The sequence below is a fragment of the Rhinopithecus bieti genome, unplaced genomic scaffold (genome assembly GCF_001698545.2).
Source record: "Rhinopithecus bieti isolate Rb0 unplaced genomic scaffold, ASM169854v2 scaffold_13243, whole genome shotgun sequence".
Lineage (NCBI taxonomy): Eukaryota > Metazoa > Chordata > Mammalia > Primates > Cercopithecidae > Rhinopithecus > Rhinopithecus bieti.
This window is the reverse complement of record NW_016807353.1, coordinates 3,214-30,294: the sequence shown is the minus strand read 5'-3', so window position 1 is coordinate 30,294 and position 27,081 is coordinate 3,214. Positions and strand designations below refer to the sequence as shown.

The 27,081-nt window shown below is 53.5% G+C and overlaps 2 protein-coding genes and 1 long non-coding RNA gene across 7 annotated transcripts; 1 reads left to right on the top strand and 2 right to left on the bottom strand.

The window, feature by feature from the left end:
• Positions 1-5,169: 5,169 nt before the first annotated feature.
• CDIPT (CDP-diacylglycerol--inositol 3-phosphatidyltransferase) lies at positions 5,170-10,527 on the bottom strand. 3 transcript variants are annotated; one of them, XM_017881389.1, is made up of 6 exons: positions 9,612-10,527; positions 9,383-9,517; positions 7,927-8,080; positions 7,404-7,485; positions 6,251-6,332; positions 5,170-6,143 (listed from the first exon to the last, which is right to left on the bottom strand). In XM_017881389.1, the coding sequence occupies exons 1-6, from the start codon at positions 9,652-9,654 to the stop codon at positions 5,998-6,000; spliced, it is 642 nt and encodes a 213-aa protein (XP_017736878.1). In that variant the 5' UTR covers positions 9,655-10,527; the 3' UTR covers positions 5,170-5,997. The 3 variants fall into 3 exon arrangements, with proteins under 3 accessions (XP_017736878.1, XP_017736879.1, XP_017736877.1); XM_017881390.1 differs by lacking the exon at positions 9,383-9,517 and having other exon boundaries at positions 9,612-10,083; XM_017881388.1 differs by lacking the exons at positions 9,383-9,517; positions 9,612-10,527 and having other exon boundaries at positions 7,927-8,597.
• LOC108535386 (uncharacterized) lies at positions 10,437-14,898 on the top strand. 3 transcript variants are annotated; one of them, XR_001887219.1, is made up of 6 exons: positions 10,437-10,528; positions 11,101-11,188; positions 11,525-11,672; positions 11,957-11,990; positions 12,188-12,236; positions 14,704-14,898. It is a non-coding gene; the product is annotated as an uncharacterized LOC108535386 (long non-coding RNA). The 3 variants fall into 3 exon arrangements; XR_001887220.1 differs by lacking the exon at positions 10,437-10,528 and adding an exon at positions 10,602-10,803 and having other exon boundaries at positions 11,074-11,188; XR_001887218.1 differs by lacking the exon at positions 10,437-10,528 and adding an exon at positions 10,611-10,803.
• A 2,722-nt stretch (positions 14,899-17,620) lies between these two features.
• Positions 17,621-26,729, bottom strand: SEZ6L2 (seizure related 6 homolog like 2; the record flags this gene model as incomplete). Its single annotated transcript, XM_017881385.1, has 10 exons — positions 17,621-18,184; positions 18,661-18,757; positions 18,856-18,973; positions 19,152-19,190; positions 19,697-19,888; positions 19,995-20,186; positions 23,476-23,670; positions 23,994-24,190; positions 24,940-25,078; positions 26,507-26,729. Coding segments are annotated over 10 exons (1,422 nt in total), but the record flags the coding sequence as incomplete, so codon positions are not given.
• Between the last annotated feature and the right edge of the window lie 352 nt (positions 26,730-27,081).

Below are 27,081 nucleotides of genomic sequence, written 5' to 3'. Positions count from 1 at the left end.
TCCTGTTTCGGCCTCCCAAAGTGCTGGGATTACAGGCGTGTGCCACCACACCCAGTCTAGAAATAAACTATCACGTTTGAGGCACTACACATCTTGAAGTTTGTTACAGTAGCTAGGGTTATTTTTAATCACAGAAGGAGAGCCTTGAAGACTGAAGACTGCCTAGAGAAACAGCAGATGTTACAGTACAGGTACCGATCTCCTGCCCTCCAAGTGGGAGTCATTGAGTGAAACAAATGAAACTTGTTTCATAGTGGCCTGGTGCTCATTCATTTATTCTGAAGGCATATAGCTAAATTCCAGAAGGCTATTACTGCACATACAATGTGACTCCACCGTGTTCCCTAGATCAAATATAGAGACTCCAGGGTCCAGCTCAGCTCAGCTTTTCCCCACTCCCCACCTCCAGATCAAGGGCTCTGCAGGTTCCTCCTGAGCCCAGGCCAGCCACTAGACATGGAACGCAGGCACCAGACTGACTTCAAGCCATGTCCCTGTAGGCCAAGGGGACTTAAAAGCCCTCCTGTGAGTCTTCAGTGCTACCCTACAAGCCTCAGGATGCTCGGGTGCAGATGCTTTTAGACTGCCGTGCTCACACTCTCCTCCCCAACTCTCTTTTTTAAGATCACATATGGCCGGGCGCAGTGGCTCACGCCTACAGTCCTAGCACTTTGGGAGGCTGAGGCGGGTGGATTACCTGAAGTCAGGAGTTCCCGACCAGCCTGACCAACATGGAGAAACCCCGTCTCTACTAAAAATACTAAATTAGCTGGGCGTGGTGGCGGGTGCTTGTAATCTCATCTACTCAGGAGGCTGAGGCAGGAGAATCGCTTGAACCCCAGGGGCAGAGGTTGCAGTGAGCCGAGATTGCACCACTTCACTCCAGCCTGGGCAAAAGAGTGAAACTCTGTCTCGGGGAAAAAAAAAAAAAATCACATATGGCCAGGCATGGTGGTTCATACCTGTAATTGCAGCACTTTGGGAGGTTGAGGTGGGAGGATCACTTGAGCCCAGGAATTCAAGACCAACCTGAGCAACATAAGGAGACCCCATCTCTACAAAAAATACAAAAATAATTAGCTGTGGGTGGTGGTGCTGCCTGTAGTCCCAGCTACTCAAGAGGCTGAAGCTGGAGGATCACTTGAGCCCAGGAGGTGGGTGTTGTGAAGAGCCGAGGTGGAGCTACTGCACTGCAACCTGGGCGACAGAATGAGACCTTGTCTCAAAACAAAACAACTCAGTGTAGCTGGATCTACACAGTCAGTCTTCTGATGTCACTGTAGATGGTTAGCACCTAGGAGCCAGTCAGGGACATGGGAGTCAGGCAGGCCAAGGGCTCTGCACTCTGGGGCTGGAGTGTGCCCAGAGGACTCTGTGCTGGAGGAAGAGCTGACAGGGAGAAAGGGCTGCAGGGCAGGTGCGGGGACAGCCCCTGACCCAGTCTCCTACCTTGACTGCACCAGGCCAGGTAGGGTGTACCTCATGAGCTGGAAACGCACCTCAGTTTTTTCTTTTGTTTGTTTTTTGTTTATTTGAGACAGACACTCATCTGTCGCCAGGCTGGAGTGCAGTAGGGCAATCTTGGTTCACTGCAACCTCCGCCTCCCGGGTTCAGACGATTCTCCTGTCTCAGCCTCCTGAGTAGCTGGAACTACAGGTACGTGCCACCACGCCCAGGTAATTTTTAGTAGAGACAGGGTTTCACCATGTTAACCAGGATGGTCTCTATCTCCTGAACTCGTAATCCGCCCACCTTGGCCTCCCAAAGTGCTGGGATTACAGGCGTGAGCCACTGCACCTGCTACACCTCAGTTTTGTGCAGCAATACCTTCTTCAAGCACAGGTCTGTCCCTGTCACTGTCCTGCTTTAAGCCCCTCAACATTCATCCTATACGTGTCCCCCAAAAAGTGCGAGATGATTTACCACAGCACCATTCACAGTGGCAGGACCAGGTTAAACCGATTTTTTTGTTGTTGTTTTTGTTTGTTTGTTTGTTTGTTTGTTTGTTTTTGAGACGGAGTCTTGCTCTGTCGCCCGGGCTGGAGTGCAGTGGCCGGATCTCAGCTCACTGCAAGCTCCGCCTCCTGGGTTTACGCCATTCTCCCGCCTCAGCCTCCGGAGTAGCTGGGACTACAGGCGCCTGCCACCTCGCCCGGCTAGTTTTTTGTATTTTAGTAGAGACGGGGTTTCACCGTGTTAGCCAGGATGGTCTCGATCTCCTGACCTCGTGATCCGCCCGTCTCGGCCTCCCAAAGTGCTGGGATTACAGGCTTGAGCCACCGCGCCCGGCCGTTTTTTTTGTTTTTGAGACAGAGTCTCACTCTGTCACCTACGCTGGAGTGCAATGGTGTGATCTCAGCTCACTATGACCTCTGCCTCCCGGGTTCAAGCAATCCTCCTGTCTCAGCCTCCCAAGTAGCTGGGATTGCAGGTGCCTGCCACCACGCCCGGCCTTCTATGCAACCGTTCAGAAGCCCGCTGGTGTGAAAGTGCTGTACAGTTAAGTGTTCAGGTACAGGCTCTGGAACCAGACTGGCCAGGCTGCCACCTCTCTGGGCCTGTTTCCTCTCTAGGGAATGAGGACAGTAACAGGGCTGTCGTACTGTGTACAACTGTACAATCGTGAGATAAGATGGTGCATGCAAATAGCACTTAGAGCAGGGTAGCTTGTGTTAGCAGAACAGGACATACATAAAGTGAGTGTTAAGATATGGAAATGGGCTGGACACAGTGGCTCACACCTGTAATTCTAGCGCTTTGAGAAGCCAAGGCAGGAGGATCACTTGAGGTCAGGAGTTTGAGACCAGCCTGTGCAACACAGTGACACCCCCATCTCTACAGAAAAAAATAAAAATTAGCCTGACATGGTGGTGCATGTCTGTAGTCCCAGCTATTCAGTAGGCTGAGGCAGGACTGCTTGAGCCTGAGAGGTCGAGGCTGCAGTGAGCTATGATCATGCCACTGCACTCTAGCCCAGGTGACATAGAGAGACCCTGTCTCCACAATACAATTTTAAAAAGTCCTCTGGGCTCCTAGGCTGCCCCAGCTGGCTTCTGCCTCGCCTCTCACCAGCTCTCCCAGCCCCCAACCTCCAGCACTTAGTGCTCCAGGCCCTGTGATCCAGATCCATTTCTTTTTTTTTTTTTTTAACCCACCTTGACTGGAGCAGACCAGGTTGGCGGGGATGGGGGGATGCCTGATGCGCTGGAAACACACTTGCTTTGTGCACCAATATTATTATTATTATATATATTTTTTGAGACGGAGCCTCGCTCTTTGGTTGGGCTGGAGTACAGTGGCATGATCTCGGCTCACTGCAACCTCCACCTCCTGGGTTCAAGCAATCCTCCCACCTCAGCTTCCTGAGTAGCTGGGACTACAGGCGTGTACCACCATACCTGGCTAATTTTTGTATTTTTTGTGGAGATGGGGTTTCACCGTGTTGGCCAGGCTAGTCTTTAACTCCTGACCTCAAATGATCCACCCCTCGGGGTTCCAAAGTTCTGGGATTACAGGTGTGAGCCACTGTGCCCGGCTTAGATCTGTTCCAATTTCTGATGTCACTGTAAATGGTTAGAATCAAGGAGCCCAGGAGCCAGTCAGGGACATGGGACCCAGGCGGACGGAGGGCTCTGTACTCTGGGGCCGGAGAGTGCTCAGAGGACCCACCATGCTGGAAGAAGAGCTAACAGGAAGGAGAAAGAGGTGCAGAGTCCAGGGGCCTCTCTGGTCTCCCTGCCTTCCCATGCCATTCCCTCAGCTAAGAACCAATCTCCTCTGCACTAACCCTCTCCAATCCCTACCAGCCTTCTACATGGTATACCCAGCCCCTTCACCAAACCCTAGATCAGGTCCTAGGTGTCTTCTATTCCCACCCCCAGCGAGCACTTTCCTGTGTTGTTGTAGGGGAAGCCAGCTGCCCAGGACCCAGTGAATCCCCTGGGCCTAGCACAGGAATTGAGGTTCAGTACATGTCTGGTAAATTTCCGCTCTCTTGGACATGGGGGCCTCTTGGGCCACTTGACTAAGCTATTATGCAGATAAAATGAGTAACATCTGCAAAGAACCCCCAGCACAGAGTCTGGCATACGGTACACTAGTTTAAAAACCACAGATGACAGGGGATAGATGCCCAGAACAATGCCTAGTATAAGAGCCCACAAAAAGAGGGAACAGTGTTTCTCAATATTACTGGAAGAATTCCCCAGCATTCAAGTTGCAGGCTTCTGGGCCCATCCCTAGAGCCTCTAACTCTGAAGATCGGCTGCAAGGTCCAAGAAGTTGCACCTATTTTATTTTTTGAGACATCTTGTTCTGTCATCCGGGCTGGAGTACAGTAGCATGATCATGGCTTACTACAGCCTTGACCTCCCAGGCTCATTCAATCCTCTCACTGCAGCCTCCCCAGTAGCTGGGACTAAGGCATACACCACCATACTTGGCTAATTTTTGTTTTTTTTTTTTTTCATAGAGACGCGGTCCTGCCATGTGACCCAGGCTGGTCTTGAACTCCTGGGCTCAAGTGATCCTCCCACCTCAGCCTCCCAAAGTGCTGGGATTACAGTCCAGGTGTGAGCCTCCAAGACGGGCCAAAGTTGTTTTTTTGAGACTGCCTGGCTCTGCCTCCCAGGCTGGAATGGCACCATTATGGATCACTGCAACCTCTCCCTCCTGCCTCCCAGGCTCAAGCCATCCTCCCACCTCAGCCTCCTGAGTAGCTGGGACTATAGACACATGTCACCACACCCGACTAATTTTTGTATTTTTTGTAGAGATGGGGTTTCACCATGTTGGTCAGGCTGGCCTCGAACTCCTGCACTCAAGCAATCCACCCAACCTTGGCCTTCCAAAATGCTGGGATAACAGGCGTGAGCCACCACACCTGGCTTGAATTTGCATTTTTATCCAGCCAGGCTTGGTGGCTCACGCCTGTAATCCCAGCACTTTGGGAGGCTAAGGCAGGAGGATCACTCGAGGTCAGGAGTTTGGGGCTACAGTGAGCTATGATTGCACCACTGCACTCCAGCTTGGACGAGAGAGTAGGACTCTGTCTCTGAAAAAAAAAAAAAAAAAAAAAGAAATAGAAAGAAAGAAAAGAAAAGGAAAGAAAGAAAGAGAAATAGAAATATTCCACAGGCAGTCTAAGGACCACACTCTGAGAAACCAACTCATTGACGGACTAATATTTATTAAGCAGCTACTATATGCCAGGTTCAGGTTGGTCTTATTCTAGGGATACAGAAGGGAACAAGAAAAGTCTGTGCCTTCATGGAGTTTACATTCCAGTGAGGGTAGAAAATACCAAGAATATAAATACATGTAGACAGTCAGTGAGATCAAACAAGTGGGGGACACTGCATGAGCATGGGTGGCAGGAGGGCCTCTCTGTGAGGTCACTGTGGATAGACGGAGAAGCCAGCCAGCAAACTGGAGGAAAAGCACCCAGATGGACGTCCTTCCCTAAGCTCCCTCAACCCAGGCCCTGAGCCAAGAATATCTGAAAGGAAAGCAAGTCAAATAGTGAAGTCCCGCCAGGACCAGGGTAGACAGGACAGAGAAGCCGGTGACGGGGAAGGCTGTGGACGGCTTCTTCCCTCCTAGGCACGGTGCCCCAGACTTGCTCTAGCTGGGGGCGGAGGTCTGACTCCCCTGCCTTTCGGGAAACGCGGCCCTCACACCATCTCCCTCACTCAACTGTCCCTAGCATCTCGGACCCCAGGGCTGAGCCAGCAGGGCGTGACACTGCCCGGTCCTGGCACCCCAGGAGCACCACCTGTATGCATGGGGCCTCCCGCGTAACCTCGCTGATTTGAGGCCTGGGTTCTCGGGATCCCAGAGAACATGACGTCACCAAAGAGAGGCTGACCCCCATCCCAGCAGGTAGAACAACACATGAGGAAGGCGTGAGACTGGGACCTCCTAGCAGGGGGTGGGGAGCTGTGTGGCACAGCAAGACTCCCAGGGCAGGTGGGCAGCCAGGACCCAGGGCTCCTGCGTCACTTCTTCTTGGCACGGTCTGCTGCGTCTAGGGCAGCCATGTTGCGGGCAGCCGTGATCAGGTGGATGACACTGATGAGCGACTTCAGCAAGGCGATAGGGGCAGTGACCCAGAGGCCCATCCGGAACAGTCCCACGGAGCCAACTGCAGGAAGGCAGCAGGGAAGTTTGGGGCCCGAAGGAGGGGACCTCCATCTCCCTGGGCAGGCCAGATCCCCGTCCCATCCTCCTGCCCCGCCCCTCATCTCATACCTAAAGGTCCCTCAGAGAAATGGAACAGGTAGAGGAGGCAGTAGAAGAGCTCATTCCCAGCACACAAGGTGAACAGAGCAGGCTGCACACACAGTAAACAGGCCACATTAGCAACAGGCAGGCGTGTGCCACCCCCTGCCCCCCAGCACTAATGAGGGTGCAATCTCAGCATATTATTATTTTTTTTCTTTTTTAGAGACAGGGTCTCGCTCTGTCATCCAGGCTGGAATGCAGTGGTATGATCATAGCACTGCAGCCTCAAAACTCCTGGTCTCAGCCGGGCGCGGTGGCTCACGCCTGTAGTCCCAGCACTTTGGGTGGCTGAGTCAGGCAGATCACCTGAGGTTAGGAGATTGAGACCAGCCTGGCCAACATGGCGAAATCCCTCTCTACTAAAAATATAAAAATTAGCCGAATGTGGTGGTGCATGCCCGTAATCCTAGTAGTCCTAGACTCCTAGTAGTCCTCAGGAGGCTGAGGCACAAGAGTCGCTGGAACCCAGCAGGCAGAGAGGTTGCACTGAGCCGATAACGCGCCACTGAACTCCAGCCTGGGTGACAGAGTGAGACTCTGTCTCAAAAAAAAAAGAAAAAAAAAAACCTTGGTCTCACACAATCCTTCCACCTTAGCCTCCTAAGTAGAGACTACAGGCATGCACCACTGTGCCTGGCTAAGCTAATTCAAGGTTTTTGTGTGTGTGTGTGTGGAAACAGAGTCTCACTTTGTTGCCCAGACTGGTCTCAAACTCCTGACCTCAAGCAATCCCCCCACTTCAGCCTCCCAAAGCGCTGGGATTACAGGCATGAGCCACCATGCCCAGCCATTATCTTTTTAAAAATCCTTCCAGAGGCTGCCTGTGTTCCTGAAATCAAGTCCACACTCCAGCCCTGCAAACCTCTCTGGCTTATTTCCCTCTCCTCTTTCAGTCCCTCCTCTTTGCAGGCCTCATTCCCACTTGTTCCTTGGAGTAATTCACACAGGCCTTCCCCACCAATCCTCCTCCTCCACACCTCAGCTTACAGGCCCCTCCTCCTGGAGTGACTGGGCAGGCCCTGCTGTGTGCCCTTGCCTTGTCCTAGTCTAGGACCAGGGTTCAGCCCAGGGCTTCCCACAGCCAAGAGCCAGAGGGGCGGGGTGTGCAGGAAATGCTTACCCTTGAGGTGTAATAGATCCGAAGCACTGGATTCCCAGACAAGTCGATCATCTTGTGACTCTCACTGCCTCGGACCACAGAACTTGGGGAGAAAACAGGGGAACCCATGAGGTTTCACGACCACTACTGTGCATCCGATCCTCATGTTAACACCTATTGTACAGATGGAAAACTGGGCACGGCTAAGGACCAATATCCTGCCCAAAGCCAGTTACCTATTTTGGGGCAGAGTCAGGATTCAAATGACACATTTCAAAGCTCCCATGCCCCTTCCTATGAGCTGTCACCTATTTGGAATCCTAGAATATCCAGCTAGAAGAGTCCTAAGAATTGCTTAATGCAACTGTAAACATGACTGAAGCTTTAAAGAGAGGCGTGTTTGCCTGGGGTCCTTCTACAAAGCAGAGCTAAAAAGGAGCCCTTCCAGGACGCCTAGTGCCATCCCAGACACCCTTCCATCTAAGCTCAGCCCACCCCACTGTAGTGTCTCTAACTGGCCAAGGCCCCCAGAATCGCGGCAGACCTGTGGAGGTGCAGCCAGTGACTGGCCACATCCAAACTCATGCTGAGTTGGAAGAACAGCGTGGCTCGAGGGTACAGCAGGGCCAGGTTGACCAACAGGCACATGGTGGAGCAGCGGTCCGTCAGCATGTCCAGCATGGCCCCAAACCGGGTTCCTGGAAGATTAGGTGGGCAGGGGCTATTATGGTGCAGAGGATGCAGGACAGGTGCCCATATTTGGTTTATCACTCTGATGGAGGGTGTAAATGAAGACTGGAAGTGTCCACCTGCCTGGGGAGGAACGCAGGTTGGAAAACAGGCTGTGTGTGAGGTTAGTGGGCAAAGGTCAGCATGGCATGAACTGAGAAAGGCATGAGAGTGAAGGGAACAGGGTAGGAGGAGAAGAAAGCTATGTCTGCAGCTCATAAACCCCAGAACTAAGGCTCCAGGGCTAGAAAAAGAGACTTGATGCCTCAGGTGAAGCCTTAGAGTTGGGTCTGGAGAACAGATTAAAAAATTAGTGAACCCTCCAAAAGCCATCACCCTTCCCTCTCCATCCTCCCTCTAAGCATGCCTTCTGGAACCCCAACTACTTATGCAGGGCACAGTAGGACTCCAGGAAACACCTGTTGATAGGACTTTTTTTTTCCTCCCCGAGACAGTCTTGCTCTGTCGCCCAGGCTGGAGTGTGATGGCACAATCTCGGCTCACTGCAACCTCCGCCTCCCAGGTTCAAGCAATTCTCCTGCCTTAGCCGCTTGAGTAGCTGGGATTACAGGCACACGTCACCAAGCCGGCTAATTTTTGTATTTTTTGCAGAGACAGGGTTTCACTATGTTGGTCAGTCTGGTCTCGAACTCCTGACCTCGTGATCCGCCTGCCTCGGCCTCCCAAAGTGCTGGGATTACAGGCGTGAGCCACCGCCCCTGGCCTGAATGGACTTGTGTTCAGAGAGACCTCCAGCAGCACCATGGCCATGTCATGTCTTGCTAATCCACACCTCTCACAAGCAGTGAGTTCTCAAGAGCTAGCTTAAATCCCTTCTGCTACAAAATCAGTCCATTCTTGCTGGGCGCAGCACTTTGGGAGGAAGGCAGGATCGCTTGAGGCTAGGAGCTGGGGACCAGTCTGGGCGACACTGCAAGACTCAGTCTCTACAAAAATTTAAAAATTAGCCGGGTGTGGTGGCACGCGCCTGTAGTCCCAGTTAATCAGGAGGCTGAGGTGGGAGGATTACTTGAGCCCAGGAGATGGGGGCTGCAGTGAGCCATGATCGCACCACTGCACTCCAGCCTGTGACAGAGCGAGACGCTGTCTCAAAAACAAAACACAAAACAAAACAAAAAACCCCAGGCCATCCTGTTCTGTTTTTTTCAGAGATGGGAATGACAGCCCTCTGACTCTGAGGTCCCGAGGAGGCAGGGAAGGGAGCAGGGGGTTGTTGGGCCCCAAGGCTGGCTGAGAGGGGTGTCTGTCACCTTGATTAAGAGCGCGAGCAGCGTGTCCATCGAAAGCGTCCAGCAGGCCGCTGAGCAGGTAGAAGGAGGAGGCCGTGAGGGGGCAGCAGGGCATGAAGTAGAAAGAAATGATGGCGAAGACAATCCGGGCATAACCTTGGAACGGGTCGCGGGGAAACAGGGCAGGATTAGGGAGCCCGCCAAGGCCCCTCGCCCCCTCGTCCGGCCCGGGGCCGCGGGCAGCACTCACCGATGAGGTTGGGCACGAAGAGGAAGATATTTTCGTCTGGCATCGCAGCGCCTCCCTTGCTGCCCCGGGCCTGCTCTGAAGATGCCAGCGCTGTCCCAGCCCCGTCGCGCGGCCTCAGCCTCCGGCCCGGCTCATCGGCCGCACCACCTGCGCCCTGGACCCCGCCGCCCCAACCCGGCCCCAGATGCTGAATCCCGCAGCCGTCGGGAGCATGGGCCGGCCCCGAGACGCGCGGGGCGCAGGGGGCGCGCGCAGCCCGCCCTTCCTACCCGCAACCTCCCTCGCCTCTGCCCGCCCCGCAGGCGCTCCGGGCCTCCAGCTGCGGTCGCCGCTGCTCCAGCTGCTCGTGGCTTTCGGGAACCTCCTCCTCCGCGCCCGTCGTTGCAAAATTGGAGAGAGAAAAAAGTGGCTTAAAAAATAGTTGCGGCCCCTTTAAGTCCTGTTCGCTTCCTTCCCCTTTTCCTCCCTCCGCTCCTCTCCCTTGGCTCGTACCAAGGCGCAAAGGGGAGAGGGAGGAAACAACCATTGACGTCGAGCAAAGGCAGAAACGGAAAAGGAAAGAGCAAAAGAGAAAGAGGCCGAATAAAAATATCTACTTTCCTTTTCTGGAGGGTGTGACTTCCTGGAGGCAAAAAAAAGGCGATAAAATTTCTCCTCCTGAGTCTTTGCATCCCCGAGAGGCCAGGATATTTGGTGCAGTCCTCACTTTTCTCCCCGCCCCCTAAGTCTGCAGCCGCCTTTGCTCTCGCAGGCTCCAGGCGGCTAGAGAGGCTCCAGAGCGCCCTGAAGCTGGCTTGCTTCTCGCGTGTCGCTTGTGATGGGAGGATTAGGTCGCAGGCTCCACCCTGCGTCATCCTCTCAAACTTCTCAAGCGTCTGGCGCTTGGGGTCACTGCCCCCAAGGAGGCACCTGGAGGGGTACTGAGGGGAGGCTGGAGGAGCAAACGGGGCGAGCTAGGAAATTCTCTGTCTTTATAGTTCTAGAACCCCTGATCTCCTAGCAACCAGGCTGCGGAACCTCCGCAGACTCCAAGGGTTTTATAGCCGCCGGTAGCGACACGGAGCCGGCTCCCCCTTTTCCAGCCTTCCTCCCCATCTCCCATTCCCCGTCCCCCACGACCTATACCAGAGGTCCTTAGGCCTCCACGTCTCCCCTTCTGCCTAGTAGCCCAAGGTTTCCACGCATCTGCCAGGTCTGGGTCGTCAAGTTGGCTGCCTTAGCTTGGGAAGGGGCTTGAGAGGGAAGAAAGGAGAGGCCCACCAGGCGAAGGGGTGAGGGGTGGGGGGTTGCGGGAGTTCCCTCTCACTCCCGAAGATATAAAGCAACGTTTATTATTATTATTTTTTTTTTCTTGAGAGAGAGAATGAGGCAGCGGGATGTTTCCTCTAAAGGCCTTGTTTAAACCTGGGCCCGGGGAATGGTGGTGAGCTGGGTTCTGGGGTACAGCGGGCTGGTTTCTCAGGTCAACACAGGCCTCGACTGTTCCCAGGGGGATGGCGTCCACTCCGATGGGGAATGAGGGGGAGAAGAAGAGCAGCTGGCCGTCTCAAGCTGCACCCTCCTTGAGAGGAGGTCCGGTGAGCACTGCAGGGGGCCCTAGAGGTGGGAGTGTAATGAAGTGAAGGCCTCCCAGGCAGAGGCACCCCGTCCCGGGTCTGAGCCACAAGCCCTGAGACTCTAACTTCAACCCTGAGTCCTGAAGCCCAGACCCATAGCTCTCAACACTAGGCCCTGACTTTAAACCTCCACCAAACCCCACTCCTCCAGATTCAGAGCCTTCTAGCTAAATCTCAAGGCCCAGTCCTTCAAGAGCAAGCTCCTTGGACCCACAGGCCCCAGCCTGGGAACTCCTACACCCAGCACTTCCATGTGGGAGCTCCCAGGCTGAACCTCTCCGCCTTTTTCCTTCCCAGGCTTCGTTGTCTGGTTCTGAGGAATACCTGTCCCGGATCAGTGCAGAACTCACGGAGGAGGCTTTGTGCACTGCCTGTTGCCACTTGAACCCTGTGCCCATCAAAAAAAAACAGACACAAGACCAAGCGACTCAGATATCCAAACGTGGTAACCCCCTGCCTCAGGACCATCGTGTCTAGAGAACCGCAGCCCCCATCATGCCTGGTTCCAGTCCCTGACCCCTCCCACCGCTAGCTGAACTCTCCAGGAGTCTGTGCCCATCTCGCCCATCTCACAGCCAGCCCTAGGACCTGTGAAGTGCCCCTCTTACCCGCTAACCCAGTACCTACTCCTCACTGCTGGCTGAGAATCCCCTTACCCCGTCTGCCCTGACCACACCTCTTCCTGGCCACGGGGATAGTCCTTTCTCTGACTAGGTCCTCTGCTTCCAGCATTCTTCACCAAGACCTGAGGCACAGACACCCGGTGAGTGAGGCTTCAAGGGAGATGCTCTTTGTCCTGGGAGAGAGATGGGGAACCTGGAGGGGAGAGAGCGAGGGTTTCACATCCCAGCAGGGTAGGGGAATTTTTGAACCCTGCACTTCCATTCTATTCTGCCCTGATCCTCAAATTCTGAGTTCTCAGCCCTCTCGCCTCTCTTCCACCATCTGCCGCTCCGACAGAAACCGTACCCGCAGCAAGGCACACCTCCTGCCAACTCCTCATGAAAAGGTACATGCAGGGTCCATGGCTGCCAAGGCTATTCAATATTAACTAAACCTTTTGAGTTTGCACTATATGCTGGTCCCTGTCTTAGGAGCTTGGGACACAGAAATGAATGATACAGTCTCGGCTCTTGAAGAGTTCAGTTCAGTGTGGGGACAGACAAGGAAATGGCCAATTATAATACAGTATGGATAAGTTTCCATAATAGAAATGGACACAGTGGGATATTACTCTTATCCCAACCTTAACTGGGACAGGAAGGAAAGGAACCATGGAGCTTCTTCTTCTTTTTTTTTTTTTCTTTTGAGACAGAGTCTTGCTCTGTCACCCAGGCTGGAGTGCAGTGGCACAATCTTGGCTCACTGCAAGCTCCACTTCCTGGGTTCACACCATTCTCCTGCCTCAGCCTCTCGAGTAGCTGGGACTACAGGCACCTGCCACCACACCTGGCTAATTTTTGTGTATTTTTAGTAGAGACAGGGTTTCACCGTGGTAGCCAGGATGGTCTTGATCTCCTGACCTCGTGATCTGCCCGCCTCAGCCTCCCAAAGTGTTGGGATTACAGACTTTGGAGCTTCTTGAAGGAGGTAACACCTAAAGAAAGAATTTTCCACAGGGCGCATTGGCTCACGCCTGTAATCCCAGCATTTTGGGAGTCTGAGATGGGCCGATGACTTCAGGGCAGGAGTTTGAGACCAACCTGGTCAACATAGTGACAGAGGTTGCAGTGAGCCGAGATTGCACCACTACATTCCAGCCTGGGCGACGGTGAGACTCCATCTCAAAAAAAAAAAAAAAAAAGAAAGAAAAAGAAAAAAAGAAGTTTCCAGGAAAAAAAGAAAAAAAAAAGAGGTTGGTAGGAGTCTTTCAAACAGTTGGGGTTGCATGAACAAAGGCAAAGAGCAGTCTTCGCAGAGCCACTGTGAGCATCTGTTTGTACTTAGGGCAGGGAGAAGCAGTTTAGCAGCTGGAGTCTACAGGCAAGGTAAGAGGGGACTCAAGAGACTTTGTGTGCCTTGTTTAGAGCCGTACACACTTTCCTGGCTGGGTGTGGTCACTCATGCCTGTAATCCCAGCACTTTGGGAAGCTGAAGCAGGAGGATCGCTTGCATCCAGGAGTTTGAGACCAGCCTGGATAACATGGTGATACCCCGGCATGATGGCATGTGCCTGTGGTCCCAGTTACTTGGGAGGTGGGAGGATTGCTTGAGCCCAGAAGTTCAAGAACAGCCTGGGCAACATAGAGAGACCCCATCTCTATAAAAAGTTAAAAAATTAGCTAGGTGTGGTGGCATGAACCTGTGGTCTCAGCTACTCAAGAGGCTGAGGCCAGAGGATCACTTGAGCCTAGCAGGTTGATGCTGCAGTGAACCATGATCATGCCACCACACTCCAGCCTGGGTGACAGTGCAAGACCCTGTCTCAAAAAGGTAATTTTTTAAAAAAGTAAAACAAGAAAGAAATAGGAGGAGGAGCTGGGCGTGGTGGCTCCTGCCTGTAATCCCAGCACTTTGGCAGGCCAAAGCGGGCGGATCATGAGGTCAAGAGTTCAAGACCAGCCTGGCCAACATAGTGAAACCCTGTCTCTACTAAAAATACGAAAGGTCAGGCGCGGTGGCTCACGCCTGTAATCCCAGCACTTTGGGAGACTGAGGCGGGCAGATCATCTGAGGTCAGGAGTTTGAGACCAGCCTGGTCAACATGTAAAACCCCGTTTTACAAAACCCTGTTTTGTAAAAATACAAAAATTAGCTGAGCATGGTGGCATGCACCTGTAATCCCAGCTACTCAGGAGGCTGAGGCAGGAGAATCACTTGAACCCAGGAGTTGGAGGTTGCAGTGAGCCGAGATCGCACCACTGCACTCGAGCCTGGGCTGCAGAGCAAGGCTGTCTCAAAACAAAACAAAATTAGCCAGGCATTGTGGCGCACACCTGTAATCCCAGCTACTCAAGAAGCTGAGGCAGAGAATCACTTGAACCTGGCAGGCGGAGGTTTCAGTGAGCCAAGATCACGCCACTGCACTGCAGCCTGGGCCACAGATCGAGACTCTGTCTCAAAAAAATAAAATAAAATAAAAATTAAGCACTTATTATGTGTCAGCACTGCTTGAGGGACTGGGGTGTTGCAGTAAGCGAAACAGAGTTCTTGCTATCAAGAGGTTTAAAAAATGTGCCGGGCATGGTGGCGCACAGCTGTGCTCCCAGCTACTCGGGAGGCTGAGGTGGGAGGATCGTTGGAGCCCAGGTTGAGGCTGCAGGAAGATATGATTACGCCACTGCACTCTAGCCTGGCTGACAGAGGGAGACCCTGTCTTGAGAAAAATAAAAAAGACATGAGCCTTGGGTCTAAAGAGTGAAAAGGCTCTTTCTTGTCTCTTTTATGGAGCTCTTCCTAACAGTCAGTTTGGAAGATAAGCCCGCCCCTCTTTGATGCTCCTGGCTTCTCATGCCTCCCCCCGTTTTTGTCCCTAGAACATGCCTCAGAACTCCTCTTTTGCCACTCGTTAATCACTTCCATTGGTGGGAACCTCCTGGTCATGAGCAGCATCATCCCGAAGCCTTCAAAGTGTTCTGGATTCATCACACAACCCTCCAACCTCAGCCAGCAAGGACACCACCAGGAATGAAAGCGCTTTAATAAAGAGACGGGGATCGCTCCCTCCCCCAGCTTGTGCAGTGCTCATGTGTGGTTTCTCTAGGGTGGAGGTGTGGAACAGGGGACCTTTTTTTTTTTCCCCTAGATGTGAGTGCTGGATGTGGGCATACATTGGAGTGTTTAGTTTTTAAAAAAAATTTTTGTGGCCAGGAGCGATGGCTCATGCCTGTAATCCCAGCACAGATCACGAGGTCAGGATATCAAGACCATCCTGGCTAACACGGTGAAACCCTGTCTGTACTAAAAATACAAAAAATTAGCCGGGCATGGTGGCACGTGCCTGTAGCTCCAGCTACTCAGGAGGCTGTGGCAGGAGAATTGCTTGAACCTGGGAAGCGGAGGTTGCAGTGAGCTGAGATTGTGCCATTGCACTCCAGCCTGGGCGACAGATGGAGACTTCGTCTCAATTTTTTTTTTTTTTGTGGAGACAGGGTCTCACTGTGTTGCCCAGGTCTTGAACTCTTGGCCTCAAATGATCCTTCTGCTCGGCTTCCCAAAGTGCTGGGATTACTGGGATCACTGCACCTGGCCTGTTGACACAGATGTGCACATGGGTCCAAATCCTGGCCACACTCCAGCACCTTAAGTTCTAGGCCTGTGGCATCTGGCAGGACTCCTCTTACTTCTGAAGAGCCACCTCTGCCACCACTGTTGGGGATGGGGACACTGAGCTACAGCCTCTCCCCTCTGATCTTTGGGCTTCATGCCTGCGAGAACATATCACACCCATTACTAGCCAGAAAGCAGTGCATTAGGCTTTGCACAGTTTGCATTTAGCAATGCAAATGCTAAATTCATTTTAGCATTTAGTATTTGCATTGCTAAACGCAAACTGCACAAAGTTTGGCCATTTATTGGAGCCTCCTGAGGAAGTCAATTCCCATCTCTGAGCCTTAGTTTCCTTATCTGAAAAACGGGATTAATAAATGATCCCTGTTCGGTAGGGTCCTTTGGAGAGTTAAAAGACATAATTCAGTCAGGCGTGATGGCTCATGCCTGTAATCCCAGGGACATACCGGACAGTATGGTGGGAGGATCACTTGAGGACAGGAGTTCAAGACCAGTTTGGGTAACAGCGTGAGTTAGCCAGGTGTGGTGGAGCACACCTGTAGTCCCAGCTGCTCAGGTGGCTAAGGCTGGAGGATCACTTGAGCCCAGGAGGTTGAGGCTGCAGTGAGCTATGATGGTGCCACTGTACTCCAGCCTACACTACAGAGACACCATCTCTAAAGAATAAAACAACATAGGCCAGGTGTAGTGACTCACGCCTGTAATCCCAGCACTTTGGGAGGCTGAGGTGGGCGGATCTCTTGAGGTCAGGAGTTCAAGACCAGCCTAGCCAACATAGTGAAACCCTGTCTCTACTAAAACACAAAAATTAACTGCGTTTGGTGGCAGGCTCCTATAATCCCAGCTACTCAGGAGGCTGAGGCAGGATAATCGCTTGAATCCAGTAGGCAGAGGTTGCAATGAGCTGAGATTGTACCACTACACTCCAGCCTGGGTGACAGAGTAAGACTCAGTCGTGAAAAAGAAAAAAAAAAAAAAACATAATGCATACAGTTTGCCTCAGATTCTCCTAAAAGTCCACCCCTTTCTGAATATTTCAGCATCCTTTCAAGTGTCCTAAAAATGTTTAATTGCATTTAAATATAAAATTTTAATTAGGCCAGGCAAGGTGGCTTACACCTGTAATCCTGGCACTTTGGGAGGCCCAGGCGTGCGGATCACTTGAGGTCAGGAGTTCGAGACCAGCCTGGTCAACATGGCAAAACCCGGTCTCTACTAAAAATACAAAAATTAGCTGGGCATGGGTGCCTGTAGTCCCAGCTACTTGAGAGGCTGAGGCAGGAGAACGGTTTGAACCCAGGAGGTAGAGGTTGCAGCCATTGCACACCAGCCTGGGTGACAAGAGTGAAACTCCGTCTCAAAAAAGAAAAAGATAAAGTGGAAAAGGACACCCCCAAGGATATAAAACAAGTTCAAATTGGTAGATGGGTCACAGCAGATACGCCTAAAATGCTAAAAAGATTGGGGTGGGGGGAAGAAATGGTGTACTTGAATAGATACAAAATCCTCCAAAGGGGTTGAATTTTAGGCAAACTGGTCATAAGACAAATTGAAAAGCCAGGCTTGGTGGCTCATGCCTGTAATCCCAGAACTTTGGGAAGTCGAGGAAGGAGGATTGCTTGAGGCCAGGGTTTCGAGAGCAGCCTGGGCAACATAACAAGATCTCATTTCTACAAAAATTTAAAATTTAGGCAGGCACCTGTAGTCCCAGCCACTCAGGACGCTGAGGTGGGAGGATCCCTTGAATCTAGGAGTTTGAGGTTGCAGTGAGCTGTGATGGCACCACTGCACTCCAGCCTGGCCGGCAAAGCCAGGCCCTGTCTCTAAAAAGAAAGAAATTGAAAGCTGTTTGCCTCCTGGCCAACAGTAAGAGAAGATGGGTGGCTCCTGTCAGTTCTCTTCCAGCTGGAAGAGGCCCACAAGGTCAAACAAGGCCTGGTGGAGAGGCCACTGCGGCCTGGAGTGAGGCTGGTCACAGGGAGGGCTTCACAGAGGTTGAGCCTAAAGCCAGGCTTTCTGACCCCAGGCCAGGCCTCCGGACACTGCCCTCTGCCCACTTTCGCATTTCCTCTTTTTTTTCAAATTGTTCCCCTTTCCCCAGCCCTCTCCCCAGAGAGGTGGTCCAGCGCTCGGTGGCCGCCTCCCCACACCCCACCGGCCCAATTACAAGTCATGATTTTCTGTTTATTGCTCAAAAACAAGAATTCAGAAGCAAAGGTGGAGAGACTGTGGGTTGGGGAGATGGCAGGAAGGGGGCAAGGCCTTGTCCCAGCTCTCCCCTTCATCCTTCTTCTGACCCTCCTGGCTGGAGTCAGGCCTAGGGCCAGGGCATCTGGGAGGGGGGTGCCTTCAAGGGAACAGTAGAGCTATCGGGGGCAGTCCTTGAGGGGTGCCCTGGGCAGGAGGGGCCGCAAGATTTGCAGGGGGCAGAGTTCCCCTCCCAGAATCCAAAAGCCAGTAGGGTGGGGGGGCAGGTCCCTCGTTTGGCAACTGAGAAGAGGCGGCTTTGGGCGGCAGGATGCTGGTTTATTTACTGTAGGATCTCCAGGGCCATCAAAGCCCCCTCATGGGACGGGGAGACTATTTACACAGCCAGGGAGGAGGGCAGCCAGGAGGCAGAGACCGGGTCCCGTACTTCCCCCGGCCCGAATGAGGAGGGAAGGGGCATCCTGGGTCCTGCAGCTGTAGTCTTGGGGTTCAGATGGAAACTTCATACTCCCGCGTATCCTGAAGACAGAGAGATCACGTCAGTTGTTGGAGTCTGATAGGGGTGGAAGAGGCAGTCGAATGGGAGGAGGGGCAATGACCCTGGGTTTTAAAGTAACATTGACCACTGGGGACTAGGCGGCCATAGGGGCTAATCTGGCCAGTGAAAGTGTTTGGTTCATCCTATAGTGTCGTAAAATGACACAAGAATCTGAATTTCTGGCTTGTCTTGAATAATTGGAAGATCTGCCAATTGTGCCTCAGTTTCCACTATGGGGTAGAGCTGTATTCTTCAGATGGGGCTCAAGTCCTCCACTTAGCCACGGTCCTCACTGCTCCCTATTGTCCACATGTGGCTTGCTGTGCTCATTGACATGGCCTCTGTGGGCAGCTGAGTTTGAAATTCCCAAGACAGAGATTCCAGAGACCTTGCGAGAAGGTTATGGAGTCCTGGGAGAGCCAAGTGGTGGCTCTTCAGGGGCAGGGGAGGTGCTCACCCCAGCTTCATACAGCGGGTTGCTGAAGTCCGACTCCACGGTGATGGGGCTATAGGAGTGGGAGCCCGAGAAGCCGAAAAGGGACTTTCCCTGAAGCCTGGGAAAGGGAGAGGACAGAGGAGCTTATCAACAGGGTTCGGTGCCAGGCGCACAAGATGTCTGCCCTGGCTGGCAGCCCCCAAGCAGGCTACTTACTTGGTGTAGTATATGTAAACGCCACTGCCGAGAACAATGACCAAGCCTAGAGGCAGCAAGATGGCTAGGGCCAGGTTCCCCCCTTCCAGCTGCCGTGATGGATCTGTGGTCTGGGTCACTATAGGAGGAGGAGAGGCTGGTGAGCTGTGGTTGGGCCCGGTCCTGGGCTCTCCCAACCTCCTGCCCTGTGCCTCAAACCCTGGGCTTCATCCCTCCAAGGCCTGGCCTCCTGCCCCGGCCTCTGCCTTGCCCTCCCGACCTGGCCAGCCTGGGTCTCCACCTGTGCCCTCACTGACCTTCCAGTTTTCGGTTGTCCAGGAGCTCCTCATAGGCAACTGCAGGGAGAGGAGGGGGAGGGGATGGGGTCTGAGCCAGGGAGGGGAGGAGGCTGGGAGGGGCCGGGAGCCCAGTGGGGCTGGGCTGGACAGTCTGGTTCTCTCTGCCCTCTGCTCAACCTCAACTTTCTCTCTCCCTTGGTGGGGAAGAGAGAGGAGTGACCAGCACAGGGCCTTTGTCCTCTTTCTCCAGACCCCTAAAAAGTCAGGGTTCCTGGACGGTCTGAGCCAAACTTTAGAATTTGTCAGAGATAGGGAAACTGAGGCCTATCCAGAGAGAGCAAGGGACTTCCAAGCCAAGGCCCCCTCTACTACACCCCTGAGCCAATCCCATGACCTCACACGACCCAGGGCTTCTGGACACACCCGTGAGGACGCGAGGCCACAGGAGGAGAACCGGGAGCTCTGTAGGGTCGCCCATTGGTCTCAAATGTGCTACCTGACTCTCCCAGCCCTGTCACTTCCCAGACACTGGTGTGCCCCTCCTGCCCTGTCTGGCCAGGCACCTTTGCAGAGTGGGGGCTGGCTGGTCCACTGGGAGGGGTGGCCGGGCACACAGGTGATGGTGACCTCGCCGATAAGCTCAAAGCCCTCATAGCAGAAGAAGCGCAGAGACTCGCCCGCCTGGTAGTGGTGCTTGTACAGCGTCTGGTAGCCATTCTCGGGAACCCCTGGGTTCAGGCACGGCTCGTACTTCACTGCGGGGAGCATGCCAGTCACATGCCAGCTGCACTACTGCGCACAGGGCAGACAGGCTCTCCCAGGGCTACCCAGCCACCCTCCCAGGGTGTGCTCCAGACTCACAGGCGCATTTGGGGACCCTGTCGCTCCACTTGGGTGTGCCTGTGTCCCGGCTGTAGCAGGTGAGCATGGCTGCCCCCTCGAGGCTGTACCCTGGCAGGCAGCGGTACTGGACGTGGGAGCCAACGGGGAAGCCAGCGTCCGAGGCAGTGCGGTGCCCGTTGGCAATCTCGCCAGGGTCAGCACAAGTCATGACTGGTGGCAGAAGAACAAGGTCACAGAGAGTGAGGGCCTTAAAAAATCAGCCTGGGCAACACAGAGAGACCCCATCTCTACAACAAATTGAAAAATTAGCCAGGAGTGGTGGCGTGCTCCTGCGGTCCCAGCTAATCAGGAGTTGGAGGTGGGAGGATCGCTTGAGCCCAGCAGGTTGAGGCTGCAGTGAATGGTGAGCGCACTACTGCACTCCAGCCTGGGTGACAGAGTGAGACACAGTCTAAAAAATAAACAAAAGAAAATCTCCCAGAAGCCTAGGGCTGGGAGAGGCCTGGGCCTCGGGCCATTTCCTCTGAATACCTCTGCACACACGCACTTCCCACCAATTCCTCAGAAGGAAGAGAGCATGAATTGGAAAAACTTAAAATGCAGTGCATTTATTTTCGGACCAGAATGACAGGCTTAATTTTTTTCAAAATTCAATGTATGTTGTATTTCAGGCTTCTTTTAGAAAACAGTTTGCTTGGGGAAATCCCAAGCCCCTATCCTGGGGTGAAATTCAAAATATTTAACCACCATACCAGAGCATATGGGCCAAATCCCAGCAGGGTGAGCCCAACATGGCTTGTCATCTGTGGAACAGTAGCTGCCCTCTTTAAAGAGGGCCCAGCTCTTCTGTCCCCAGTATTCTCATTATGCCCAGCCTAGTTCACTCACTTACACTGCCTGCCTGCAGGGGTTTGAGTTTACAACCCTGTTGTGAAGGAATCATAATCATAGCCATTTCTTGTATATAAGCCTGAGCTAGGTACCCTGCTAAACATTTTACAAACAAATATAATTCTTTGTGTGTGTGTGTGTGTGTGTGTGTGTGTGTGTGTGTGTGTGTGTTTGAGACAGAGTGTCTCGCTGTCGCCCAGGCTGGAGTGCAGTGGCGCTATCTCGGCTCACTGCAAGCTCTACCTCCCGGATTCCCAGGCCTCAGCCTCCTGAGTAGCTGGGACTACAGGTGCCCGACACCACACCCAGCTCATTTTTTGTATTTTTAGTAGAGACGGGGTTTTACCATGTTAGCCAGGATGGTCTTGATCTCCTGACCTCGTGAACCACCCGCCTTGGCCTCCCAAAGTGCTGGATTACAGGCGTGAGCCACCGCGCCCGGCCTTTTGTTTTGTTTGTTTGTTTGTTTTTGAGAGTCTCGCTCTGTCACCCAGGCTGGAGTGCAGTGGCGCATCTCAGCTCAGGGCAACCTCCACCTTCTGGGTTCAAGAGATTCTCCTGTCTCAGCCTCCTGAGTAGCTACAGTTATAGGCGTTCGCTAGTACGCCCAGCTAATTTTTGTATTTTTAGTAAAGACAGGGTTTCACCATGTTGGCCAGGCTGGTCTCGAACTCCTGACCTCGGGTGATCCATCCATCTCAGCCTCCCACAGTGCTGGGATTACAGGTGTGAGCCACCACGGCTGGCTCCAAATATAATTCTTTGTTTTGGAGACGAGAACTTGCTCTGTCACTCAAGCTGGAGTGCAGTGGTGAGATCACGGCTGACTGCAGCCTCAAACTCCTGGGCTTAAGCAATTCTCACACCTTAGCCTCCTGAGTAGCTGGGACTACAGTCATATACCACCATGCCTGGCTATATTTTTTATCATTTGTAGAGACAGGGTCTCCCTATGTTGCCCGAGCTGTTCTCAATCTCCTGGGCTCAAGTGATCCTCCCGCCTTGGCCTTCCAAAGCACTGCAATTTCAGATGTGAGCCACCACACCTGGCACAAACATAATATTTAATCCCAATTATCTTGAGAGGCCAATGTCACTGTCATCTCCCTTGGAGCCCAGGGCTCTCAGGGCAGTCAAAGGACTTGGCCCATGGTCACTCAGCCAGGGAGTGGCAGAGCAGGAATCTGCGCAGGGTCACAGCCATGGAGCACTGGACAGGGACTCAGAGATGTGGGTCCTGGCACACCTTCAGGCTCAATCTGCTGCCTTGGGCAGGTTCCCTCCTGAGCCCGAGGCAGCAGGGCCAGCCGAACTCTTAGCCTCATCCAGGCCTAATATCCTGTGAGTCCTTCCAGGGGCGGGGAGCTGTGTCCAGCCCAAATCTGGCTACCTGAGGTTTCTCCCCTTGGTCCCACCATTGCTTTCAGATGTCACATGGAACTACAGCCCCACGTCCTTGGGGCTGGCTTCCCAAAATTTGAAGAAAGTGACCAGCTGCCATTCCTTTCTGCTCTTCAATTTTCTTTTACTTTTTTCTTTTTTTTCTTTTTGAGATGGAGTATCACTCCCGTGGCGCAGGCTGGAATGCAGTGGCATGACCTCAGCTTACTGCAACCTCAACCTTCCGGGTTCAAGCGATTCTCCTTCCTCAGCCTCCTGAGTAGCTGGGATTACAGGCGTGTGCCACAACGCCCAGCTAGTTTTTTATTTTTAGTAGAGATGGGGTTTCACCATGTTGGCCCGGCTGGTCTTGAACTCCTGACCTCAGGTGATCCACCACACCCGGCCCTTTCTGCTCTTCTAAAATATACACACTCCCAGCTCCTTTAAATGTCACCTCCTCTGTGAAATCTCCTGCCCCAGCCCTGAGAAAATTAGCCCACTGCTCTCCCCACAGTCCTTCATCACACCCAGGGCAGCATGCACCCTGTGAAGTTTCCATCTGCGCTTCACACCTGAGTCCTACTCCACCGATGGGGAAACCAAGGTTCAGAGATGCTAAGTGCCTCGCCCAAAGTCACCCAGTGATCACCATCCTGCGTATCACTCCCAGATTGTGAGCTCCACAAGAGTATGGAGGGGCTTGAACTCCCTTCTCCTAACCTCAACCCAGCACGGGGCTTCAGTGATGGCATTCAAATAAACCAAGTGCTCTGACAACCTTGGTCCTAGCAAAGTGGCTCCCTACAATTTCAACTGAGAGGACTGCGGGATTGCGGCGGGGCGTAGGACAGGAAGGATGGAGCCAAGTGTGGACACGGGGAGCCCAGTGGGAACCTGGTCGGAGCCCTGTTACGAGCGAAACTCAGACGCCGCAGAAGAGGGATCAGGAGGGGACGGGGCGGGGCCATGAGACGAGGAAACAGGGACCGAGCCCAGGTCGGTGCAAGAAAGAAGAGGGATGCAGCCTGGAGAAGGTGACAGGGAGACGCAGAGGGGACAGTTTCGGGGAACCGGGCGGAGGAGTGAGAGCTAAAGGGCATGGTGTCAGGGCCTGAAGAAGATCCAGGAAGGACCCGGAGCGAAGGGACGGAACACAGAAAGCAGAGGGGCCGGTACAGGACAGGGAAGGGGCGGGGCCGACAGGACGCGGGCGGGGCCGGCTCACTCTTTTGGCAGGCTGGCGGCGCGGCGCTCCAAGAGAGGTCCCACTGGCAAGTGAGAATGTCGGAGCCTAGCAGCTCGTAGCCAGGCTCGCACTGGTAGGTGAGCACCGTGCCCCGGATCAGGTCCCCGTGGGATGCCGTCCTCCAGCCCCACTCCGGAGGTGGCAGCTCGGGGCACGTGTCGTTCCTCGGGACCTCTGCAGGGGAGGGAGGGCGAGTTTGGAGGCTGCCGTTTTAACTCTGGGCTCCCTTCCAGCCTCGGAGGCTTTGCTCTGTGCCCCCTCCCGGGATCTCTCTCTCTCTCTCTTTCTTAGAGACAGGGTTTCCTCTGTCGCCTAGGCTGGAGTACAGTGGTACAAGCATAGGTCACTGCAGCCTCAACCTCCTGGCTTCAAGCGATCCTCCCACCTCGGTCTCTCAAGGCCCTGGGATAACAGGCGTGAGCCACCACGACCGGCCACCTCCCGGGATCTCTGGCTTGCCCGACCCCTGCCCATCCCGGGACTCTATCCCTCAGTACCTTTGAAGTGCAATACAAAGCCCTGGCCCAGGCCTGGATTTGGGGGCCCGGGCGGTGCCTGAAACTGCAGTGTGAGGTCGGGCCCAGAGGAGAGGAGGCGGCGGCGCGGTTGAGGTCCCCGCAGCTGGGCCAAGACTCGGGCGCTGGGACCGTCCCCGTCGAACAGTGTCAGCATGTCCCCCTCCCGCACATTCAATCTGCAGGGAGTGGGATCAGACAATGGGGCGGGGCTGCGACTGGCCCCTCCCATCCAGCTCTGCCCCAATCTCAACTCTGCTCATTGGTAGCCCCGCCTACCCTGCAGCCCCGCCCATAATTTCCTCTAGTCTATGGCTCCTCCCATGTCCTACCTCCCAATCCCTAACCTTGCTCAGTACTAACTCCGCCCACTGTCCAGTCCCTCCTTCATCACCATGGGATCCAAAGCCTAGCCCAACTCTTGCTCTGGCCAAGCATAGACCAAATTCGCTACTACCCTACACAACTCTAGGCTCTGCCTGAGTGCCTGCTCTGAAGCCACGCCCACTTCAGCTTCTGTGCGGTCTCAAGACCCTCTGATACCAATTCAGCTCACTGGATTCTCCTCAGCCCTCCCCAATTTGTTGGTGATACCGCAACAGTTTGGATCTGTGTTCCTGGAAGTAGCTCCACGGGCAGCCTCAGAAACCTCCAAAGAGTGAGAGGCACCAGGCCGGAGCCCCTTGTTCACAATAGCCCCCAAGGAAGGCTGCATTGCCCTATTTATTTGTCCGAGGTTGCCTGGCTAATACGTGATTTGAGCCCAGCTGTCTCACCTCTATCCTGAACCCTTAGTGCACCAGCCTATCCACCGAATTCTGGATAGATACGCAAGAGCCAGGCAGGCTCAGAATGCAGGCTAGTGCATTGGCATACCACACTTTCCTGAGCCTACACCCGTCGCACCCTCTGCAGGACCCAAACATACATCTCAACTTGGAGCAAGATGCGCTTCTCTTCCTGGACGTGTAGGCCCCACACGCAGTCCTGGCCCGGGCTATAGCTCTGGGGCCAGTCGGGAGAGAGGACCACGCCAGCTGGCTCCGACAGCTCCCCTCCACACATGGCTAGGGAAAAAGGGGTGTCAGGTTCGGGACCCAGGTAGGCATGCCGTCTCCATTTCACCATGGTCCTCACTACTCGTGATGCATGCACCACATCACCTCGCTTGTTTCCTATTACCTATGATCCACCTGCTTCTTTTATTCTTTTATTTTTATTTTTATTTATTTATTTTTTCACTTTTTTTTGAGACGGAGTCTCGCTCTGTCGCCCAGGCTGGAGTGCAGTGGCGCAATCTCAGCTCACTGCAAGCTCCATCTCCCGGGTTCATGCCATTCTCCTGCCTCAGCCTCCCGTGCACCTGGGACTACAGGCGCCCGCCACCACACCTGGCTAATTTTTTTGTATTTTTAGTAGAGACGGGGTTTCACCGTATTAGCCAGGATGGACTCCATCTCCTGACCTTGTGATCCGCCTGCCTCGGCCTCCCAACGTGCTGGGATTACAGGCATGAGCCACCACGCCCGGCCCCTATTTTTATTTTTTTAGACGGAGTCTCACTGTGTCGCCCAGGCTGGAGTGCAGTGGCACAATCCCGGCTCACTGCAATCTCCACCTCCCAGGTTCAAGCGATTCTCGTGCCTCAGCCTCCCAAGTAGCTGGGATTACAAGCACGCACCACCATGCCTGGTTATTTTTTGTATTTTTAGTAGAGATGGAGTTTCACTATGTTGACCAGGCTGGTTTCCAACTTCTCACTTCAGGTGATCCGCCCGCCTGAGCCTCCCAGAGTGTTGGGATTACAGGCCTGAGCCACCGTGCCTGGCTTTATCCACCTGTTTCTTTTTCTTTTCTTTCTTTTTTTTTTTTTTTGAGAAAGAATTTCACTCTTGTTGCCCAGGTTGGAGTGCAGTGCCGTGATCTTGGCTCACCGCAACTTCCACCTCCTGAGTTCAAGCGATTCTCCTGCCTCAGCCTCCCGAGTAGCTGGGATTACAGGCATGCACCGCCACACCCAGCTAATTTTGTATTTTAAGTAGAGACAGGGTTTCTCCATGTTGATCAGGCTGGTCTCGAACTCCTGACCTCAGGTGATCCACTTGCCCCTGCCTCCCATAGTGCTGGGATTACAGGCGTGAGCCACTGCACCCAGCCATGATCCACCTGTTTCTTGCCACGTCTAGGTCCTTTTGTGTTCAATATCCAGTCCTGCTCTTAACAAACCCCACCCACTCGCCAGCCTGCCCAATCTGTACTTAACCCAACAGCAATTATTGCTCTTGAAGACATTTGCGTCTGTGACCCCTGCATTCAGTAACAAGCCCACCAGTCATTCAGCTAAGAAAACAGTCTCTGAAGGGACAGGGATTTACCCAAGGCTTGGGTCGATTAGGTCTGGATATGCAGCCTTCCTTTCTGAATGGCCTTGCTGGGATTTCCAGTTCAGGGGGCATCACGGACTGAAGGACCTACCTGTGAAGAGGAAGGCTCACCTTTGCAGGCCGGCTCTGTGTCGTTCCAGTGGGGTTCTGTGGGATCCACACATTCGATGGCATTGGGAGGTCCAGGGGGCTCCAGGGCGTATCCTGGGAGGCACGAGAAGGTTGCCAGTGCCCCTGGGCGATACTCAGGGTCCGTGGTAGTGACATTTCCGTGTGCCAGGAAGGGGGCGAAGCAGCGATCCTCCTCAAAGGCTGGGAAGGAGTCAGTCATAACAATTAAGCATTAGGGCAGGCCTTAAGGGATCTCAAACTGGGGATGTGAGCTGAATTGGGGTGTTGTTTGGCCACTCACTGGGGTTTTTTTTTTTTTTTTTGAGACAGAGTCTTACGCTGTCGCCCAGACTGGAGTGCAGTGGTATGACCTCGGCTCCCTGCAGCCTCTGACTCCCAGGTTCAAGCAATTCTCATGCCTCAGCCTTCCAAGTAGCTGGGATTACAGGTGTGCAGCACCATGCCCAGCTAATTTTTTTTTTTTTTCTAAGACGGAGTTTCACACTTGTTGCCCAGGCTGGTGTGCAATGGCACGATCTTGGCTCACCGCAACCTCTGCCTCCTGGATTCAAGTG

Excerpts from the sequence above, each read along its gene's own strand:
- CDIPT (XM_017881388.1), bottom strand. The coding sequence starts at position 8,444 with ATGGCTTTTGGAGGGTTCACTAATTTTTTAATCTGTTCTCCAGACCCA. Across the intron at positions 7,486-7,926 it reads CACTGGCTGCACCTCCACAG|TTCTGTGGTCCGAGGCAGTG; the intron begins GTCTGCCGCGAT and ends TTTCTCCCCAAG. Across the intron at positions 6,333-7,403 it reads GGATCTATTACACCTCAAGG|CCTGCTCTGTTCACCTTGTG; the intron begins GTAAGCATTTCC and ends CTGTGTGTGCAG.